The 20080-nt window shown below is 38.7% G+C and overlaps 1 protein-coding gene across 1 annotated transcript; it reads right to left on the bottom strand.

Annotated features, from left to right (window-relative positions):
• Positions 1 to 839: 839 nt before the first annotated feature.
• Positions 840 to 20046, bottom strand: PLAA (phospholipase A2 activating protein). The gene is made up of 14 exons (XM_040540345.1): positions 19769 to 20046; positions 18403 to 18596; positions 16473 to 16573; positions 16270 to 16390; positions 15787 to 15954; positions 14621 to 14756; positions 13936 to 14105; positions 12816 to 12973; positions 11631 to 11850; positions 9491 to 9559; positions 7941 to 8012; positions 6648 to 6749; positions 4456 to 4620; positions 840 to 2976 (listed from the first exon to the last, which is right to left on the bottom strand). Exons 1-14 carry the CDS (start codon positions 19918 to 19920, stop codon positions 2411 to 2413), a joined length of 2394 nt encoding a protein of 797 aa, XP_040396279.1. The 5' UTR covers positions 19921 to 20046; the 3' UTR covers positions 840 to 2410.
• Between the last annotated feature and the right edge of the window lie 34 nt (positions 20047 to 20080).

The raw sequence follows: 20080 nt of genomic DNA, 5'->3' as shown, positions 1-20080 counted from the left end.
TTATTTGAGGGTTACCGATGTAGATAGAAGGCCAGCTTTGAGTTTTCTGCTAGGCATACACCTGTTGCCAGCATCCTCTGGTCTCAAGAGGTTGCACAGTGTGGTCCTGTCTTTCCCTTTTCCTGGGCATAGATTTAACATCCTTTCACTGACGTGAAGCCTTAAAACAAAGCAAAACAAAGCGCTGGGGGGTACTGTAACTTTTCTATTTTCACTTTACCTCCACTGGCAGCTACCACTGCATGTCTCTATGGAGACACCCTCCAAAGAAGATTCCTGTGGAGATGGAATCAAATGTTCCCAAGTTCTTTGTTGCCTCACACAGTGCAAAATTACAGAACTGTCAGATATCACAATATGCTGTAGCAGAAGCTGGCCTTCTATCCAAACTTTTTCATGCAGCTTGATTTATCTTGATATGTACTGCTGCAGCCCCCAATGAAGGATTTTTTGCTATGCCAAATCATTTCCCTGCAAATTACATCTAAGTGCATTTTGTATCATCTTTTAATATACCAATTGCTGGAGTTGCCAGAGTTTGTTTATTAACATAAACATCATTTTTGGTCTGGGAAATTCATGACAATTTTCACACAGAGGTAATCAGTAACAGAGTAATCCCACAATAACAGAACCAAAAAGTTAGATGAGTATAGGTTTCTTAGGATAGCACAAGTACAAACACAGTTAAAGAGCACACACTATGTCAAAACTAGTTTCAAGAACAATTGTATACTAGGCAACCAAAATTCAACAGACAGGCACATCATTTCACAGAAATATTTCCTGAAGATAGTTTCTTAGGATAGTTTCCTAGGAAGATCATGTGGTTTTTTTTGTTTGTTTGTTTTTCTATTATTTCTATTTCACTGTAAATCCTGAATAATGTCATGGAGTGCCTCACGCTTGAGCCCACAATGGATCAAACATGAAAAATGGTGGTTAAGGCCATGATCAAGGCTGTTGACAAGGATACGTATCTGAAAATCCATCAGAACTGTAATGACACAAGAGTGCAACTACGGAGCTGAGTATGTATATATATAGATCTGGCAAACAAGGTTTGCTGGAAGTAACATACTAATTCACATACTTTAGTGGAGATTGAGGAAAAAAAAGCTCTTGGTCACAATACCTTTCATATCTGGCACAGCTGATGCAGACAAGTATTGTGATGAAGAGCTCATATGCCAGATAAACTTATCCATTTTTCCATGTTTCCCATCCATTAGTCTAACTAAAAATGCAACTTAAGACTTTTTTTTTTTTTTTTTGTTAGAAGACATGCGGAACATTGACCATCCTAGCTTTATCTTAACCCTAAACAAAAGTGTAACATAAGCAGTTTTGCAGTTTTTCAGTCATTCAGGCACAAAAATATGCATAGGAAAACAGAAATTGTCACTAGTAATCTTACTAAATTTTAAGCAGATAGAGTTGGAATGACTAGTAAAAAATAATATCCCCTTTTTGAAGTGAACATCTTAGATCTGCTGGAAGACCCGTAAAATATTTCCCCTTTTCAAATTCACCACAGGTATTGTGTTAAAGCTACTTCATAAAATTTAATTTCACATTTCTAGTTTCTGCAGTTGTCTGTACTCTACACCTAAGTTTCCCCTCCCACTCTCTATGTAACCCATTTTTTATTGTCTAAATATATTCTGCCATACTTTAAAATAAGACTGTTTCTATACTAATAAGATGTTCCTGTGCATTAAAAGCTGAAGTCGTGTAAAAGACTTGTAGAGGTTTAGGAAGTTTTGCAAACAAGATATTCACTTATCACTGAAGCACTATGTCTATACATCAGTTCAATGTTCTACCCCTCAAAAAGCCACCTATTTCTAGGTTTAAAAAAAAAAGATACAGGAAGAGCCATATTAGGTTTTATAAGGAAGTAGAAAAAAGCTGATAGAAAATTACATGAATGCCACTTCCTTACTAGCATATTTGACCAGAGTTAATACAGCCAGTGATAACTAGTAAAGTGATGAAGAGCACCATTGAACTTAACAGCTCTCAGGGCTCCTTCTCTGCTGCCAAACATCATGGTCAAGAAACAGTCCTTACACTGAAATGGAGAAACTTGGCTTGGGTGCAGGTGAGATGGTATCACTGGATCACAGCCATTTCTTAGATTTCCATCTAGATGACCTTTAAGCACTTGCAGATCTATTTCAATCTGAGCTACAACATAAGGGCTTCCTACAAAGATCCTGTGCACTGCAGACTTCAGAAAAGCAGTCAAATGAAAAACAGTGTAAAAAGTTTTATTTGCTCTGTAACTCACAACAAATCAAGTTTAAGTCATCCACAGTATTTTCTCAGTTATATTCTGTCACAAAATATGAACAAAAGCATCTTTTCTTCTGCATACACTGTATTTCCCAAGTGCTAATTAAAACAATTACAGCAGATTAAGAACAAACCTACAGCATTCCTTTACTTTAGCCGGTTCTGATACAGAGGCATATTTTTTTATTTGGGAGTCAACTCCAAGAGACTTAGCTAATTGCACAGCATTTGTATCATCACTGATTAGCGTCCCCAGAGCCACAAGCAGTCTAAAAACAGCTTCAAGATCTTGAACAACTTCCATAACTGTGTTGATTACTGATAAACATTGAGCTTTGCCCTCAATGTTGTTGACTTTATGTAAACATACAGCATAGTTCAATGTCAGTGTGGCAAGTGCAATGTGGATATTCTTATTATTGCCTGACTTCACTTCTATTGCTTGGGTCATTATTTCATCCCTTTGTTCCATCAAGAGCTTCTGGCCTGCCTGGTTGACAAAGCAATTGCAAAGAGCTCTAAGTGCCAACAGCTGGTTTGCTTGCTTTCCTTTAGGGTTCAGAAATTTGAGGAGAAGGTGGATAAATTGCACATGATCCTTTTCACCACAGAAGTTCGCATTCACAGTGGGATGCCTGACAGACAATCTAAGAATGTCTAGGGCTGGAAAGACAATATCTAAGAAACAAAAAAAAATGTTTTAGTATTAGAATTGCATTATGTGCAAACATGCTGGTGAGTTTATTTCTGTTGGAGATACTCTTAAGTCCCTAGCTTTCAGAACAGACAGTAACAGTTTCATGCAGAGTCAGATAAATCACAAATTATCAAAAAATCATAAAAGACAGCACTGACAAACCCATACTAATACTTCCATTAATGACAGAAAAAAATATGCTCCTTCAGACTGACAAAGTTCTTTTTCAAACAAGTCTTAGAAATTCTTCCTAAAAGCTAATCGCTAACACTGAAGGCAAGCACTGAACACAAAATACGCATAGTAACAAATCCAAAGAAGTTTCTCAAAACTTCTCAGTTACTGAACACTCCTGTACAGGCAGCGTATCAATTTGTCCTTGCTCTGTATCTTACGGTTTAGTGTAACTACAGAACTGCCTGCAGGAAAATAATGCTTTTAGGCTATCTTCAGCTTTTAGACATAATTTAGAAGAAAAATAAAAGATATTCTCAACTGATCTGCCGGGTATCATTAAGGAACCCAAATTTATAGTTCAGTAGCTCCTCTCAACTTCCCTGAATTTCAAATATATTTGGCTCTTCAAGGCTACCACCAGTATCCCAAGCTTACAAACACAGCAAGGAAGCTGAACCTGCTGAGCTACCCATTGAGCAGTTTTTCCTGCCGATATGAAGCATGTTGAGAATTAAGACTTTGTACAATATGGTCTGATATGAAGACATTAGCCACCACCAGTTCCCAGCTCTACAGAATATAGCTTAAGTAATGTTATCTGATGAACAGCAATTTTTAATAAAAACAGTATTCTTCCTGTTAATAAACTTTTAACCACAATTTTAAGAAAGCTAAATATGCAGTTTAAAATGAACTGCTATCTGAACATGCAACATATCCTGTTTTTCCAGAATGTATATTTACAAACAAAATAGTCTTTCCAACTGGTCCATCAGTACTGATAATGTTATGTTATTAAATCAAATTAAATTGCCTCCACTTGCATTCATCCAAAAATGTTATTTCAATAATCCAGACCACATAAACTAACTTCAGTAACTTCCACCATACTAAACAAGATATAAATCTGAGATTTTTCTTTCCTATAACTTACCTCTGTAATTTAATCGCTCATTTGATAGCAAGTTAGGACTCCAACTTTACACTTCTTTGCTCTATTTCCTAACAAGTTTCACAGCTCTGTCTTGAGGAAGCTCCTACTAATGAAATAACTGCAACCAATGTTTACATCAGGTGTCTCTTATCTTTACTGTTGTGCCAACAACAGCAAACTGACTGCTAACTACCAATTCTGAGTTCTATTAGTATCTGAATGTCCTCTTCTGGGCTCTGTTTGGGTTACAGACTCTATGAGACAGACTGTAACAGCCAGCAACAGTGTTCTGGTTCATGTTGAAGTACCAATGAGACAACAATATAAAAAAATAATTTCAAGTGTCTACCTTCTGGCCAGTTAACTGCTCTCCATAACGTTTGAAGTTGTTGTGCAGTAGGCATTTCTGCAGAGGTATTACATGTTGCAGACAATAACTTTTCTAGCATTATCAAGTCATCTTCTGTAAGCTTTTGTTCTTCAGTTGCAGTACCATTAAGTTCCTTTAGTTTGCCTGTAAGACCAATAGAAAGGTACAGTTTTCTGTTTTCTGACATTACAACTTAAATCCAGATCTTCAATAAAATACTGCATTACAAAACACTTTAAAAAGAAGTTACAACTATTAAGATTGTTTAAATATCTTTAAGGAAACATTACTTCTCACCGTTTCATCATGTTTCTAATTTTAAGTTTAATCATCACAACAGATGCTACTATAAAGCTTCTTCAATATTGAAGCATAACGACTCAACATTCGCATCTTAGCCTATGTGTAGGCACAGACGCAGAAAAGAATCCTAAGACCAACAGTTGTCAAAACTGAAATGTGATTCCTCTTTACTATTAGGGAGTAGAAACAAACTATTGAAACAAATGTATCAGGATAGTATGATCAGTATTTGTAGTTTCATTTGCTTGAGTGCCATACGCAAAATATGATTGCACCTTGTCATGTATTCAAACTTCAATCTAACTTAAAATCCAAGTCTTGGAAGTGGTATTATAATGTACACCATTGAGCACCTGGCAATCATGGTTCTTCCAGAATTGATGAGGGCCATGTCAATAAACATGCCAGCAGGCAGCATTACATTAGTACACCTTTATGTAATGAGTTTTAAAGCATGCACAAAAGTGAACTGTCTGTCCGTTATGAAAAAAACATACAGCTATTAAATGTATTTAACCATGCACTGTTACAGGACTGCAGGAAACTCAGTAAATGTAGTTGTCAGATTTCAGGCCTAAAAAATAGACACATTAGGCCTATATTTAATTATCCCTGAAGAACACCGGACAGAAAGAAACAATTGCAGTATGTTTTGGGGATTAAATAAAAGTTGTTGCTTTGCTGCAACAGAATATGAAAGTCAACCATTCTTGAAGTTCTCCTTCTTATTAAGTTCTGGACAAAGTTTTACTGCAAAATGTAAGCAAAACTAGGAGGTGGCTAGATATATTTATTAGTGACAACCTCATAAAAAAAAAATCAAGTTTGTGAATCTCTTATCTCCCTGAACAAGCAAATACCAGCCCACCGTAAAGAATTCAGGGAAAGAGGGCATGGCCAACTGAAGACTGACCAAAACTTTTAAATAGAAAATGAATCCTGAACAATATGTAGAACAATAGAAAAAAGGTCAGCAGCCTGTCCTCTTCAAGAAGTTGGATAAAGGTGAAGGTATATGTTTTCTAAAAAGCAGTTCTTAAGTTTCCTCATCAGACTACCTATAACATTTTCAAGTTCTGTATATAAAGGGGAGGGAAGGAAGGAAGAAATGGAAAAAAAATGAGTAAAAGAATTTTAATGTGGAGATTCAAGGCAGGTACTGTATTTTCCTGCACTGTGAACACAAACTAGTACACATAACCATACTAAAGCACTCCACAGAAACACAGTGAAACAAACTGAAGACAAATGGTACAGATTCTGTGGAATAGCTATGGGAAGTACAGAAGAGACTGTGGAATAGCAATAAAGATGGGAAAGAGGGAGAAATAGAAGGCAACAGCAACATTCATTCATCAAAAGTGCATAGTATTACTAAATATTATACACTATTTTCTTTTTCTGTAATGCTGAATGATCTGCTTAAATATAGAAGAGACCATGTGAACCTGTAAAACTGCAGAATGCCTCACTTTAACACAGCTTAGATTACACTGTATGGCAACCTAGTGAACTGAAACTTTCAAGTGCAAAACCAGAAACGGACTGCATATTGTGCACATATCCAGAAGCTGGGAAAAAAAATGCTCAGTGTTCAAATGTACCAGCTTGGTAAACAAAACATGGAATAGCAGACATAAGCTAAGGGGGGGGAAAAGAAATTATATTCTGCATTAGATAGGAGTTCTTCTGAAAATTAATTGTATTCCTAAGCCTTCAAATCATTAAAGTAATTAATGTAATTTTAAAAGGTCAAAACTGAGAATGAGTAGGAAAGCTATGGGAAATAATTTAGCTTTTTGTAAAGATCAAAAATTAAGTTACTTCAAACAAAATGGAAAAGCCATCCTTGAAATTAAATTACTGACCCAATATCTGTGTAGGATTGGCCTGGTCAAAGGTGACAGCATCTTTCTTCGGGAAATAAATATTTTCAGCTTTTGCTGCAGAAGATTGGTAAGCGCCCATGCCTACATAAAGGAAATATAAGAAGTTCAGCATATCAAAGTGTTTGACATAGAACAATACCCTACCAGTAAGTCTTTCCTGTTGTCCATTACTCAGGCTGGGTTTCCTAAACCTAGAGTAATGCCTCCACAAATTGTTCATCCCCCATTTACAAGTCTATTATGCAAGTGTGAATTATTACATGATTTCTGAATTACAGTGAAACGTAATACAGTCATAGGAATTGACACCGCAATTAAGATATGAAAGTGTTCTAAAATTAGAATACTTCTTATGCCCCTTTTTATTTTCATAATAAATAGGAAAAGATTTAGTTCTGCAGATATGACCAACTTATGTCAGATGTAATAGTATCCTAATATCTCTTCAGAGAAATAATAAAAAGCTTTAATTTATGATTTTCTAGAATAACAGGTGAATTGGTAGCCTATACTATGTAATTTCCATTTAAACCGCATATATTAATTTCTTTGATCAACAACAGTAACTACTGGCACACCAGAAATCAACTCAAGAAAACAGGTTACTATCATACATGCTAAAGCTCGTGGTGCCACAGTATAAGAAGGACATAAAACCATTAGAGGGTGTCCAAAGGAGAGTAACAACGATGGTGAAGGGCATTGGAGGGGAAGATGCACGAGGACCTCTGGAGTCACTTGTTTTCAGCTCAGAGACAAGGAGACTGAGTCTGCAGCTCCCTCACGAGGGGAGCGGAGGGGCAGGCGCTGAGCTCTGCTCTCTGGGGACACCGACAGGACCTGAGGGGACGGCATGGAGCTGGGACAGGGGAGGGTCAGGCTGGGTGTTAGGGAAAGGCTCTGCACCCGGAAGGTGGCCAGACACCGGGACAGGCTCCCCAGGGCAGTGGTCACAGCACCAAGCTGCTGGAGCTCAAGAAGCATTTGGACAACGCTCTCAGACACGTGGTTTTATTTTTGGATGAGATGGGAGGTGGATATGATGATCCTTGTGGGTCCTTCTGACTCAGGATATTCTGATTCTCTGATTCCTACATGTAAAAGGCTTTGTTCCCCCTATTTTCTCAGTAATTTCTAAAATATAAGTGGTTTCAATCTGCTCATTACACTTAATTAAATATAAATTTGCAACAGCATAGAACTCATGTCAAAAGAAAAAAAACAAATAAAAAGATCAGTGATGCTTTTTATAAAGCAGGCCTCATTTCTTACCTGTGTATGGATCAATCCCACCCACTGGAGCTACTGCATTTGATGCGGAACCAGGAACATAGCGCCCAGCACCTGAATGGGGAGGTTAGACTTTTTAAACACCACCATTGATAAAGAGCTAACATACCTACTTTCAGCCACTAGTCTTGAAATATCACTACTAAGGGTGTTATTTTGCTCTAAAATAATTAAAAAGAAGTCCTTCAACTCTTCCTGAAATTTACGGATTTTATCTAAATGCATGTGTGAGGGTGGTGCTGGTGGCAGCGGCAGCACTCACAAGCTAAGTGACCCACTGCTGAGAGACATTCTGTCATGCTCCCTGGCACCACTGGTGCCAAAACCCTTGGTGCAGGCAGAGGGTGCTGCTGCCCAGGCCTGGCCTTTCCCTCTGCCTGGGGTACTGTTAGCACCTCCTGAAGGAGCTGGGCTTTGGATGTGGTGCTGAGCCCTCAGGTGAAGGAGCTGCAGGGACAGGTGACAAGGCTGTGAACCATCAGTTCAGAGGAGACTGGCAAGGTCTTTGTATCTGCAGACACCAGAGCCTGAGTCACAAAATGCAAGGGAGAAGACAGCTGGAGATCATGGTAGAAGAGGTATGGAAAAAGACTGTCAAGATGGGGAATACTGTGGCTTTTGGCAACACCAGGAAAGCTCCATATGTAGATATGCACCTGCAGAGCAGACACTGTGCCCTGGCAGTGCTGAGGACAAATACCCAAGAGGGTGTTCGAGATCAGAGCCAGCTGAGACTGCACCTAGCATCTGCAGAAAGGGGAAAGGCAAGCAGTGGTAGGTGGCCTCCTCCTGCAGGGTATGGAGGCACCTATCTACTGATGTGAACTGGTATCTTGAGAGGTTTGTTGTTTGCTAGGAACCAGGATCCAGAAAGTCACAGAGAGACTGCCACAGCTTGCCAGGCCTTCAAACTTTTACCCCTGCTACTCTTCCACCCAGGTATCAATTATAATGCCATGAAAGACCTGGAGAGTATCAAGTGGCTAAAGAGCCCCAATGGCAAGTCTATGACTACAGGACCCTCTCCAAGGAGCAAAAACTATTAAGAAAGATGGGATGTCTTTGTAAACAAGCTCTCCACTATGAGAAGGGCTTTAAACTAGCTATGGCAAGAAGGGTTGGAATCTGAAATTTAGTATGGAAGGTACCAATAATGGCCACATAAGATAAAAAGAATAATAGGATAAAAAGAAAAATAATTCTACGAAAATAACCAATCCCAAGCTGGTTACACATATAAGAGATGACAAAACATAAGGTTTAAGAATTTAGTCCTCTACCGTAAAGGACAGAGTGACACGAGGCAGACCAGACAAGCAGAGAGCTCTCTCCTCTACTAAACAGGTCTGGACAGGCTTTGACGTTTTCCACAGCAGTGGAGACCACCTAACCAGTCTGTCCCACATAGCTGCCCCACATGGAGCACTGCAACAAACAGGGCTCTGGATCTGAACACACTGCAACTGAACACGGTAACATACCTTAAATGCTGGCAAGACAAATTTCAATAAGGAGTATGAATTTTACACTACCTGTAAATGGATCTGCCCCGGGTACCGTACTTGATCCAGATGAAGAGCCTGGAACATAACGTCCAGCACCTGGTGAAACATACACAGCTTGATGTTACTAAAGTACTAATATTTTCAGACAGGTGCAACTCAAAAATGAAGCCAAAAACATCGCGCATGTCTCATGTCTTATTGTGGCATTATGACAAATTTAATCCTCTCCACATACAGTTCTGCCAACACTGAACAAATTCTTCCTAATAATTTCAAGGCCCAAACTTTGTTTTCTAGGATATAACCACTATGCATTTGGACACAGACAAATCAAAGGTATATGCATAAGTTTATACAACTGCAGTTCCATGAGATACATTTGAACCTGACTAACGGCCTGTATTCTCATTTGTAGTTCAATGCAAGAGTAAGATCTAGAATTATTTTCACACTTTGTTCCTACCTTCAACTTTGTAAAACTGGTTGCAATGTGGTTTATTTTGTAATACAATAGACAGGATGTAATCAATTAGCACATTTCAACTGGTGAGTAATTAACTTTTTACAGTTCTCATTCACTCTCTGAAAAAGGGTCATTTATGTATTTCATTCAGTTTCATCCTTTGTCTAGTTAAATTTTTGTATTTCTTTCATTGCCTTAACAGCATCTGGCTACCTGTTACCCTAATATAAAAGGTCGGATTTTCTTACATTAGAAAATTAAGCCTAGGCTGAAAAATACAACCAGCTTGATTAGCATTTTGTTGAAAGATTTGATCTGACAAATATCTCACAGAGTTGACCAGTTTTTGCATTTTTGTCACATCTATCTGTGCCATGCCCTCCATGATTTGAGGACATGAAAGTCCTATACAGGAAGCTGAAGTTGAGGAACTGGGACACTGAAGTCTGGATAATCAGACTGAGTTGGACTGAAAACTGGCTGAATAGATGGGCCCAGAGGTTGGTATTCAGTGGCAGGACAACTAGCTGATAACCAGTAACTAGCACTGTACCCCAAGTGCCAGTACTGGACCCGATCCTGTTTCACATCTTCATTAATGATCTGGATGATGTGGTGGAGCGTATCCTCAGCAAGTTTGTACATGACACAAAAATGTGCGGATTGGCTGATTCTCCAGGGGGCTATCTTACCATCCAGAGAGATCTGGACAGTCTGGATACATGGGCTAACAGAAACCTCTTAAGTTTGACAAGAAGTCCTGTACCCGGGGAGGAACAACCACCAAGCACCAGTATATGCTAGGGACTACTGAAAGCAGGTTGGCAGAAAATGGACACCAAAGTTGAACATGAGCCTGTAATCTGACCATGCTGCAAAGAAGGCTAATGGTATCCCAGGCTGCATTAGGCAAAGTACTACCAGCAGGAGGAGGCAGGTAATTCTTCCCCCTTCTACTCAGCACTGAGAAGGCCATGTTCGAAGTGTTGTGTCCAGTTCTGGGCTCCCTGCTATAAGAGACATGGACATAACGGAGAGTATAACAAAGGGCCACAAATATGATGAAGGGAATCATGGCTGAAACATCTCTCTTATGAGGAAAGATTTGAGAGCTGGAACTGTTCAGCCTGGAGGAGGCTCAGGTGGAGTCTTAGCAATGTATATTAATAGCTGGAGAGAGGGTGCAAAGACAACAAAGTTGGTCTCTTTTCAGTGGTGCCCACTGACAGAACAAGGGGCAATGGGCATGAAACGAAACACAGGAGGTTCTGTCTGAACGTCAGGAAATACTTCCTCATTGTTCAGGTAACTGAGCACTGAAAGAGGTTGCCCAGAGAAGCTGTGGACTCTCCCATGCTGGAGGTACTGAGTAGTCACCTAGACAACTGACTCCAGGTGCCCCTGCGTGAGCTTGGGGGTTAGACCAGGTGACCTCCAGAAGGTGGCTTTCCAACCTCAGCCATCCTGTGACTTGAAGTCTGCTTGTGAAGTGACCCAAGCTGCTAGTCAAGCACTCGATAATAGGTTTTGAGTTGCACTACAGTGTACAAAATACTCTAAGCCATTCTGCCAGGTTCATTTCCTACCCTTGTGAAGAAATATACTTACAGGGAAACTCAGTGCATAATATAACACGTTACAGTACACAGTTATCCCTTTGTTACTTGACTTTTTAGTTGTGCACCACGAAGTTTAAATTTTTACCTGTAAAGGGATCTGAAAATTGTGTATTTGTATTCACCAGTGTTTGCCCCTTAGTGTTGTCCATAATAAACTTGGCCACCTGATCCAGAAACATTGGATTTAGATCATTCTTTTGCAGGAAGTTGTATGCAGTCAGCCAAGGATCATCAGTTATGTTATACGGCAGTTTGTAGGAAGGTCCATTTTCGTTTACATCAATTGTGAAAACATAATCATACTCCTTTAAGTAGAATAAAAACAAGAACAAATGAGAAATTTGTCAGCACATTTGGCATAGAGATGTACCACATGCAGACTAATAAAGACCCAGTGCTAAGCCTGAAAACATTAATAATGCTACTTGCAGACTGTATCAACAGCAGTCTCCGACAGAGGCTGCAAATAAAAACCATTGAAGCTGTACCTTACACTTTCCAGAATTTTGTATCTCAAGAAAAGCAGGCTAGAACAATAGATCATAACAATTTATGTATAGATATATTACAAAGTAACAGAATGCATCACGTAACACTCATGGTCAGCTGTGGCTGCCTACAGAGGTACAGGGTAGTCAGATGCCTCAAAAAACGTCAGGCCAGAAAGCACATTTCTACTACTAAAAAAGAACCAAGTCCTAAGGCTTCTTTAAAGCATACAAGAGAAAATGAGTCTCTGAAAGGCATTTTTTAAGTGGTGGAACAACACAGATTTTTCTGTGTACATGTCACTAAAGGAAACGTTTACTTTTTGGATTATCTGTCTTTACACTCAAAAGACAAAAGAAAAGGGACACATGAAGTCTGGTACCTAATATTTCAGGTGACCCTTGCACCTCTCATTGTACATTGTAGGGTTCTCTCCCTTTGGAAAGGCAGTTAAAACTAACTTTACAATGTATTAGCAATAAATACTAGAGATCTTGACCCTTTCTTTAATAGCTGGCAGTTGACCTTTCTGCAACGTAATTTGTCTCTGCTGGCTTGCTGGTTTTACAAAATGCATTTCAAAGGTAAAACAGAAAATACTTATAATTCTACCTCTCGGTTTTAACAGATCAAAGACATACAAAAAAGTATCAACAAATCCCTGTTTCCTAATTTACATTTTAGCTAAGTAAAGACCGGGATTTTTTTTTATTTTTTTTTTCAAATGTGAAATTAAGCATTTAACTTGAAAGGAGTAAAGCCTATTAAAGGTTGTATATACCTTTCCTTCAAATAAAACCTTTCCAGATGTTTGTTGCGTGGCTCCAGAAGAACCAACGACATCACCAATCTTTATCCATCTTCCTTCACTAACACTCCACTGATATGCTTCAACTTTCCCATTGTCTTTAATGAGCCGTGTCTGTCCATCTCTTGTTCCTGCAGACAGAAATATTTAACAGTTTTAAGAAATCTAAGAGTATGATTTACTGGAGGAGAGAAAAAGAATGTCTTAAATAGCACTCAAATTTAAGAATGAAAAGATAGTTCACCAAGATTTGAGGTCACAGTGCAGAAAACTACATACTACATGTTGCAACATGAATAGTGGAAATTCTGAGAATAGCATTTTACAGTTATAGTAATGGTATATGCCACCAGACTAAGTTGTGAAAGCAGTCCTTAAGTATTTTAAAAGTTCACCATTTTCCCAGGGAGGTGACAATCAAGAAAGGTGATACCCTCCCATGGTCTAACAAGATGGGAAGCTTCATACAATTGTATGATTTATACCACTTGCTAATCAGAGCCAAGGGGTGAGGTTACTTCACCTGGGGAAAAATATTTGTGTATTTAAGAGTAATCCTAACTACCAATGCTTCCAACTGTATCCTCAGTAACCTCCTGAGTACCTGGAAACCGTAAACTGAGTTGATCAAGACAAACTGTTTTTCAAGTTGAAAGCTAAAGCAGAGTATTTGTCTACTTTTCCTTAGGAAAAAAATTCTAGTCCTTTTGCAAAGTACATGACTGTCTCTTATTATTGACACAGCTGGCATAATAGATACAAAACATCTTGAATACACTGCAGTGTCCTGTAACTGAGATTTTTCTAAGTTATTTTGTAAGAGAAGTATTTTAGCCACTTTAGTCTAGAAAACACACATGTATATGTTAGGATGTATACATACAGACACACACACCTAAATATTTAAACTACAGTCTTGCCTCCAAAAGAGGAGATGAAAGGAAAGCAGAGCAAAATTGAGCTGTTTTCTTTAGTAACTCTATTGAACATGGTCAACCCCACCCCCCCCCAGCCCCGAACTTACGGAAAGTTTCGGTACCTCAGAACTAAGATCCAGAGGCAACTCTAACATCACAGAGGTAACATAACTTACCAGGTTCCTTAAGATGTTCTTTTCCAGGAAGGTCTTCAGCATTAATATCCCCTAAATCACCAGTTTTAGGGTCAATGGATGCTTGGGAAAGTTCATTTTCAAAAGCTTGAATCTCCTCAGCACTTGCTGTTCTTTCCAAAGACTCTGTAAACACCCTTACAAATCCATCACTGAACAGAGACAAAAATATTCAAAGTGAAATATTATTATAAATGTCAAAATGATTACATACATTCTAATAGTGACTTCCATGTCATGAGAAACCACCACTACTTCTAATAACCCTCTCCATTTTTTTTATAAAAAGAATTTGCCCTCATGCTAAAAAAAGCCCATAGGAAGACTTACATGGGTAACTTGAAACCCAATCTGTAGTACAGCTTTAAAGTCAAATTAGGATACGCCTATCAAATGTGTTCTTTATACAGTATCTGTAAGTCTATTCTCATTCTACTCATAGTTTACCACATTACCAAAGAACTTACTCTTTAACTGTGTAATTCAATACACAAAGAACGACTTTTTGGCTGAATTATAGCACATACATAAATTTAATCCCCACACACACTTTCATGACTATATTTTCAAATATAATCAGAAATGAAAATCAAAGTGATGCATAAAATTTCACCAAGAGTTTTGCAAATTTAGATTTGAAAATGTACTGAGAATAAAACCTGGATACCTTGCACCAACTACAATGTCACCATTATCCAACACGCAGCAGCACCACACAGACTGAGCTGGGAGTCTGATTGTTTGAGCACATTCCCCTCGTTTCCATATTCTAAGAGATCTGTCCTCTCCAGTAGTTACAAAATCTGCAAAGGAAAAAATAAAAAAGCTTTTAAAGCATATTTTCGTGTACTGTGATACTAGATGCCTTTTTACAACTCAGTATCTAAAAATTAAAATAGCAAAAGAACTTTTCTACAATTTAATATTTCTCTCAATCACAAGAAGAGAGCTAAAAGAAAGCCACTGCAGAGCTATCTTCTCAAAAAAAAGAAGTGCATAACTTGCAGACTGAGCAGCCAGACAGGGAACAAAATTGTTAGTGACAAAAGATTACCTCCTCCTTCAAAACAGTTTAAACAAAGAACTTGGGAACTATCACTGTTTTGTCTTAACACTGCGCTTCCAGAGTACCACAGTTCAGGAAACATGCATAAAGCATTCTCAAAAGCAGACACCTAACTTCAGGCATCTCCTCTACGAGGGGTTTCAAGGCAGAAGAGATTTATGATGTACACGTCATACCTTTTCCATACCATACATCCACTTTACCCTCCGAACAAATGTGCAAGTCCATTTGTACACATACACCACACAAAGGTCACTGACTAAGAATTTCTTCTGCAACCATCTGCAAGTTAGTTCTGAACCTCCAAGCCTCTAGCTCTAAAAACAAATGCATAAGCCATATAAAGAAAATCGCTGAACTAAACTATTTATAAGCTACTTTCAAAACTTTCTGTGCAAGTATCGAAGTTTGTATTACTTCAAACTGCTAAGCCACGCATACCATTTTAACACTCTGAAACAGTGCTCAAATACAAGTGGCAACCCAGATGGTAGTTTTGTCCATTTGTTTGCCAAAGTTTCACTTGAGCTTTATAATTAGGTTTAATCTAGGACCTTTCATCTCACCTCAAAGAGCAATTCTGCCAGAAACATGATTTTCTGTCAAGCACAAAAATTTCTTATTACTTACACAAAAGAAAAAAGAAAAAAAGTGAATGAAATGCTACCCGAGTTCTTTGGTTACGGCAGCTCCACTGAACTACTGAATGCCTCATCTGCCATTTTATTTTGGAACTATACGGGCTAAATCTCAAAAAATAAACTTACCTTTACAATGAGGGAAAACAGATATGCTGTATATATAATTTGTATGTCCATAATACACCTGCAGACACTCGCCAGAGATCTGCCATCTTCGAACACTAGCATCATTAGCACAGGAAAGGAATTCCATTTCACTGAGAATGGCTAAACCTCTCACACAATCTTCATGTCCTTTGTAAAAGAAAGGAAAACTTTTAATGCAGCTTTTCTTTCCATTACCAGCAGCATACCATTTTACACATCTATATCCTGGTAACCAATTTTCATTATGGAAGCACTCAAAAAAAAAAAAGGCAATTTATTGCTCAATATCCTGTGGAAAAATATATAATGCTTATAGAAGGGATGTGATTTCCAGGCAACTTGAGATACTTTAGCAATTCTGCGTAAAAATTGTTCAATTCGTGGTTTCTGATTTATTTTTTTTTTACTGTTTTTAATAGAGCACATGATCTTGACGAAACTACTAACTGCAACAATATTTACCAGTGAATGTTCTTTCACATCTGCCTGCCTTCCACAGCTTTATTGTTTTGTCAGCTGAACCGGTCAACATTAATCCCTGTTCCGGCAGTATTTTTACTGCCCATATTGCAGCTGTGTGACCCTGAAAAAAAAAAAGGACAACAATATTGTTAGACTTGTAAAAGTCAGTATGTATTTTATATTCATGCAGAAGAACTTCATACCTGTAATGTCATCATACATCTGTCATGCAACCAGACTTTGGCTGTTGTATCCCATGATCCACTTAATAACGTGCCAAATTTTCCAGATGAAAGGCTGCAAACTGGAATAAATGTTCAGATCAACAATGACACGTTTCTTGCGCTGTAGCAAATCTTACGCTAGCAATTTTAAATTAATTATTTAAGGACTTCTGCTTGGTATTAAAAGCATATCTAGTGTTGAGGAGTTCAGGGAAAAATTAAGTAGAAGTGTAGACGTACAGCAACCTAGAAAGGAACCACTTAAGAATCTCCTCACTTCAGATGACAAACTTGCAAATCTTTTTACCATTCATATTTTATAATTTCTTTCAGTACCTGATCTCTTCCCAAGCTAAAATATGTTGACAAGCAGCACAGATAGTCAAGAAAAAATATTAATACAAAGATTTAGATTTAAGATTACAAAGTCAAGATTTCATCAACATTATCGGGTTATGTCCTCACAAAACAAGACTTCATACCAAAAATACTTTGCTCTTCTTCTTGGATGGCAAAATAATACCACCGAGAAACTGTACTAACATTCAAAGATTTATTTAAGATGGATATAATTTGCAAATGCTCCACTAATACACAGCTATAAAACTGAAAAGGCATGGTGCTAATAAAGCACAACAAAAACTATACAAAGTATCAACAACAAAAACTATACAAAGTATCAACAACAAAAACTATACAAAGTATCAACAACAAAAACTATACAAAGTATCCACAACTATATAAGCCATAAACAGAATGCACCCTCCACCTGAAAATTCATAAACGAAAGCACAGCCTTTCGTTTCTTGACTCTGTGATTCCACAGTGGGAACTGGATAGTATTCTGCTGCTATGAATTGTTACTCAGGTACTAGTTTTCCCACTTCTAAAACATGTTTTACAATTAATCTGATTTTCCATTTTTTAATGTTCGGCATTACTGTAAGAATTGCCACAAATACTTTTTTGTAATGGAATCCATAACACACCTCATATAATGCCTCATCCTTTTTTGCACCTCTGGAGGGAACATGCCAAATGTTCTTTTATCTACTCAATCATCCTAGGTTTCCTTTTATACACTGTAAATTATTCCATATCTTCTGACACACTGACATTATTCTGGCATCATTTTACCTGTTTCTCAGAGCAGACCAAGAGGCTTATAATGCAAAGACAGAAATTTTTGGTGCTGTGTAGCAATCCATGTTATTTTCAAGATGGTCTCGAGAGCCCTTCTTTAATATAGTAAAAGAGACCCAAAACCTTCAAGTCTTGAAATGATTAATTCTGACATCCCATAATTACAAGATGAGGCTTTTCAAAGGTCTTTTAAATACTAGATCAGCTCACGAAAAAATAAACTTAGCATGTTAATATGTAAATTGCTCAACCTTTTATTTTATGGCTCAAGAAAAGTTATCCGTTTAATATGTCACATGCTGCACTGACCTGACTAAAGAGCTGAAGTTTCTGCAATGACCTTTTAGACTTCACCACATATTTAAAGTACCAATTAATATTAGATCTCCATCTAGGTAACAAAATGAGCAGTGAACATTTGTTTATTTAGGAAACTCGCTTTTTCTATTTCTATGAAGTTAGATAAAAAAATACATGGAAGATGAAGTTAACTGCTTCAACCCTTGGCAAAAGGGCCACCATTCTGTGAATTGCCATGTGATCACTTATGCAGCAAATGCTCAAACACTGATCAGTGTTAACTCAGAAGTCATCGTGACAAGCTGTCACTGTGTGAAATGAAATTATAAAAAAGCTATTTTACAGAGGCCATAATCAAAAAGTTAGGTACATTACGTATCAAAGAAATTAAAATTGAGTTTTATAACTTAATTTCCTGTCTAATAAATCACATTTATACAATAAACTCAAAAAAATTACTACATACCTGCGTTCTTATGACCCTTAAGGACATAAAGAGGAGCTGTGTTGTCAACTGTGAAAATGCAAATATTATGATCATTGCCACCAGTTGCAATCAGCCCACGAGGATAGAGGTCACTTGGAGGTATGATGCACACACAAGATACAAAATTTGAGTGGCCACGCATACAGTGCATTTCAGTAAAACCCCTGTTAAGACTAAACATATGCAATAATCAGTTGAGAGTCACGACAGAAACAGTACTTATTTGAGGCACTGAACTACAACGGGCATTTTACATTCCAGCTCTTGAATTAGTAACTATCCTTGCAGTGTGCTTACTATGGATGACCTAGAAAGAACGAAAACTTGGAGAAAAACTACACTCCACCATTCCAGACCAGTAAGCAGTATTTAAAGCTCTCCACGTATTTTTTTCCAGCCACAGAATCCTGGTATAGCTTAGTTTTGTTGTCTACTGCTCAGCTGCAAACACTATGCCCAATTTCACAGAACCACAGACCAGTTTGGGTTGGAAGGGACCTTAAAAATCACCCAGTTTCAAACCCCTGCCATGGGTAGGGACACCTCCCACCAGACCAGGTAGTCCAAAGCCCAACCCAACCTGGTGTTGAACACCTCCAGGGATGGGGCATCCACAGCTTCTCTAGGTGTTCTGGTGCCTCACCACCCCCATGGTGAAGAATTTCTTCATTATATCTAGTCTAAACCTACCCTCTTTCGGTTCAGAGCTGTTACCCCTTGCCTTGTCACTCCTTGATAAAGAGTCCTTTCCCGTCTTTAGGCACATGAAGGAATTTAATCAGAATTTAATCACAAGTAGCTGCAGCTTGCATTTGTGAGATCTTTTGCTGTCCCAAAGCTCGAACATGTTACTCCAGCACAATGCAAAATATCAGGGCACATAAACAAAGAAAGTTTACTGCTTACAAAATCTATACTCATGAGCACTGTAGAGATTTAAGAATTAATAATTATGTCTGATTCAAGCAGCGCCTTTACTTTTTCATCATGACCCAGCCTCAACAGTGAGCGCACTCACTGGAAAAAAATGCTACTTACATTAAAGGTATTATTTTTGTTTTCGTCAAAAACTGTATTATAAAACACTGCTATTCATACTTTGTACTGTAATACTTGGAGTATGTAGGGAAATCATGATATTCTTGTAAATTTTAAAACATTTTCTCTGCTGAAAGCACAGAGAACTAGGCGACACCTTCCTATGAAACTTAATAACGAAAATAACACACCGCAGCTTGCTTAACCCCAAACCCTCCGTACGGCGACCCCATTGCCGATGCTGTGACTAATTTACTAATGCCTAACGCTTTCCCATCACCGGGCCCTTCGGGGCAAGGCAGCTCACCCGTCGGGAGCCCAGAGCCGCGCGGTGCGGTCCCGGGACACGGAGACGAAGCCGCCGTCGGGGAAGAGGCCTCGGGCGAGGCCGCGCACGTCCTGCTGGTGGCCTGGCAGCGAGCAGCGCAGCCGGTAGACGCCGCCGGCGTCGCCCGCCATGGCCGCAGGCCGGCGGAGGCCCTGACGCAGCAGCTCCCTGCCCGCCGCCGCTGCCGGAACGCGCCGCGCTCCGCGCCGGAAGAGGAGCCACCCGCTGTGCCAGCGGCGGGGAGGAGCCGAGACTATAAGTCCCAGCAGGCAAAGCGGCGCGCGGAGGGTG

This window comes from Cygnus olor, chromosome Z (genome assembly GCF_009769625.2).
Source record: "Cygnus olor isolate bCygOlo1 chromosome Z, bCygOlo1.pri.v2, whole genome shotgun sequence".
In the NCBI taxonomy this organism is placed as follows: Eukaryota; Metazoa; Chordata; class Aves; order Anseriformes; family Anatidae; genus Cygnus; species Cygnus olor.
The sequence above is the reverse complement of the archived record's forward strand: the minus strand, read 5'-3'. Positions and strand labels throughout refer to the sequence as shown.

What these genes read in the sequence shown, in the direction of transcription:
- PLAA (XM_040540345.1), bottom strand. Translation starts at nt 19,920, where the DNA reads ATGGCGGGCGACGCCGGCGGCGTCTACCGGCTGCGCTGCTCGCTGCCA. An exon ending in GACATTGTAGTTGGTGCAAG is followed by an intron (nt 14,106 to 14,620) that starts GTATCCAGGTTT and finishes GTCTCTGTTCAG; the next exon opens with TGATGGATTTGTAAGGGTGT. An exon ending in AGCAGTTAACTGGCCAGAAG is followed by an intron (nt 2,977 to 4,455) that starts GTAGACACTTGA and finishes TTTGTTTCTTAG; the next exon opens with ATATTGTCTTTCCAGCCCTA.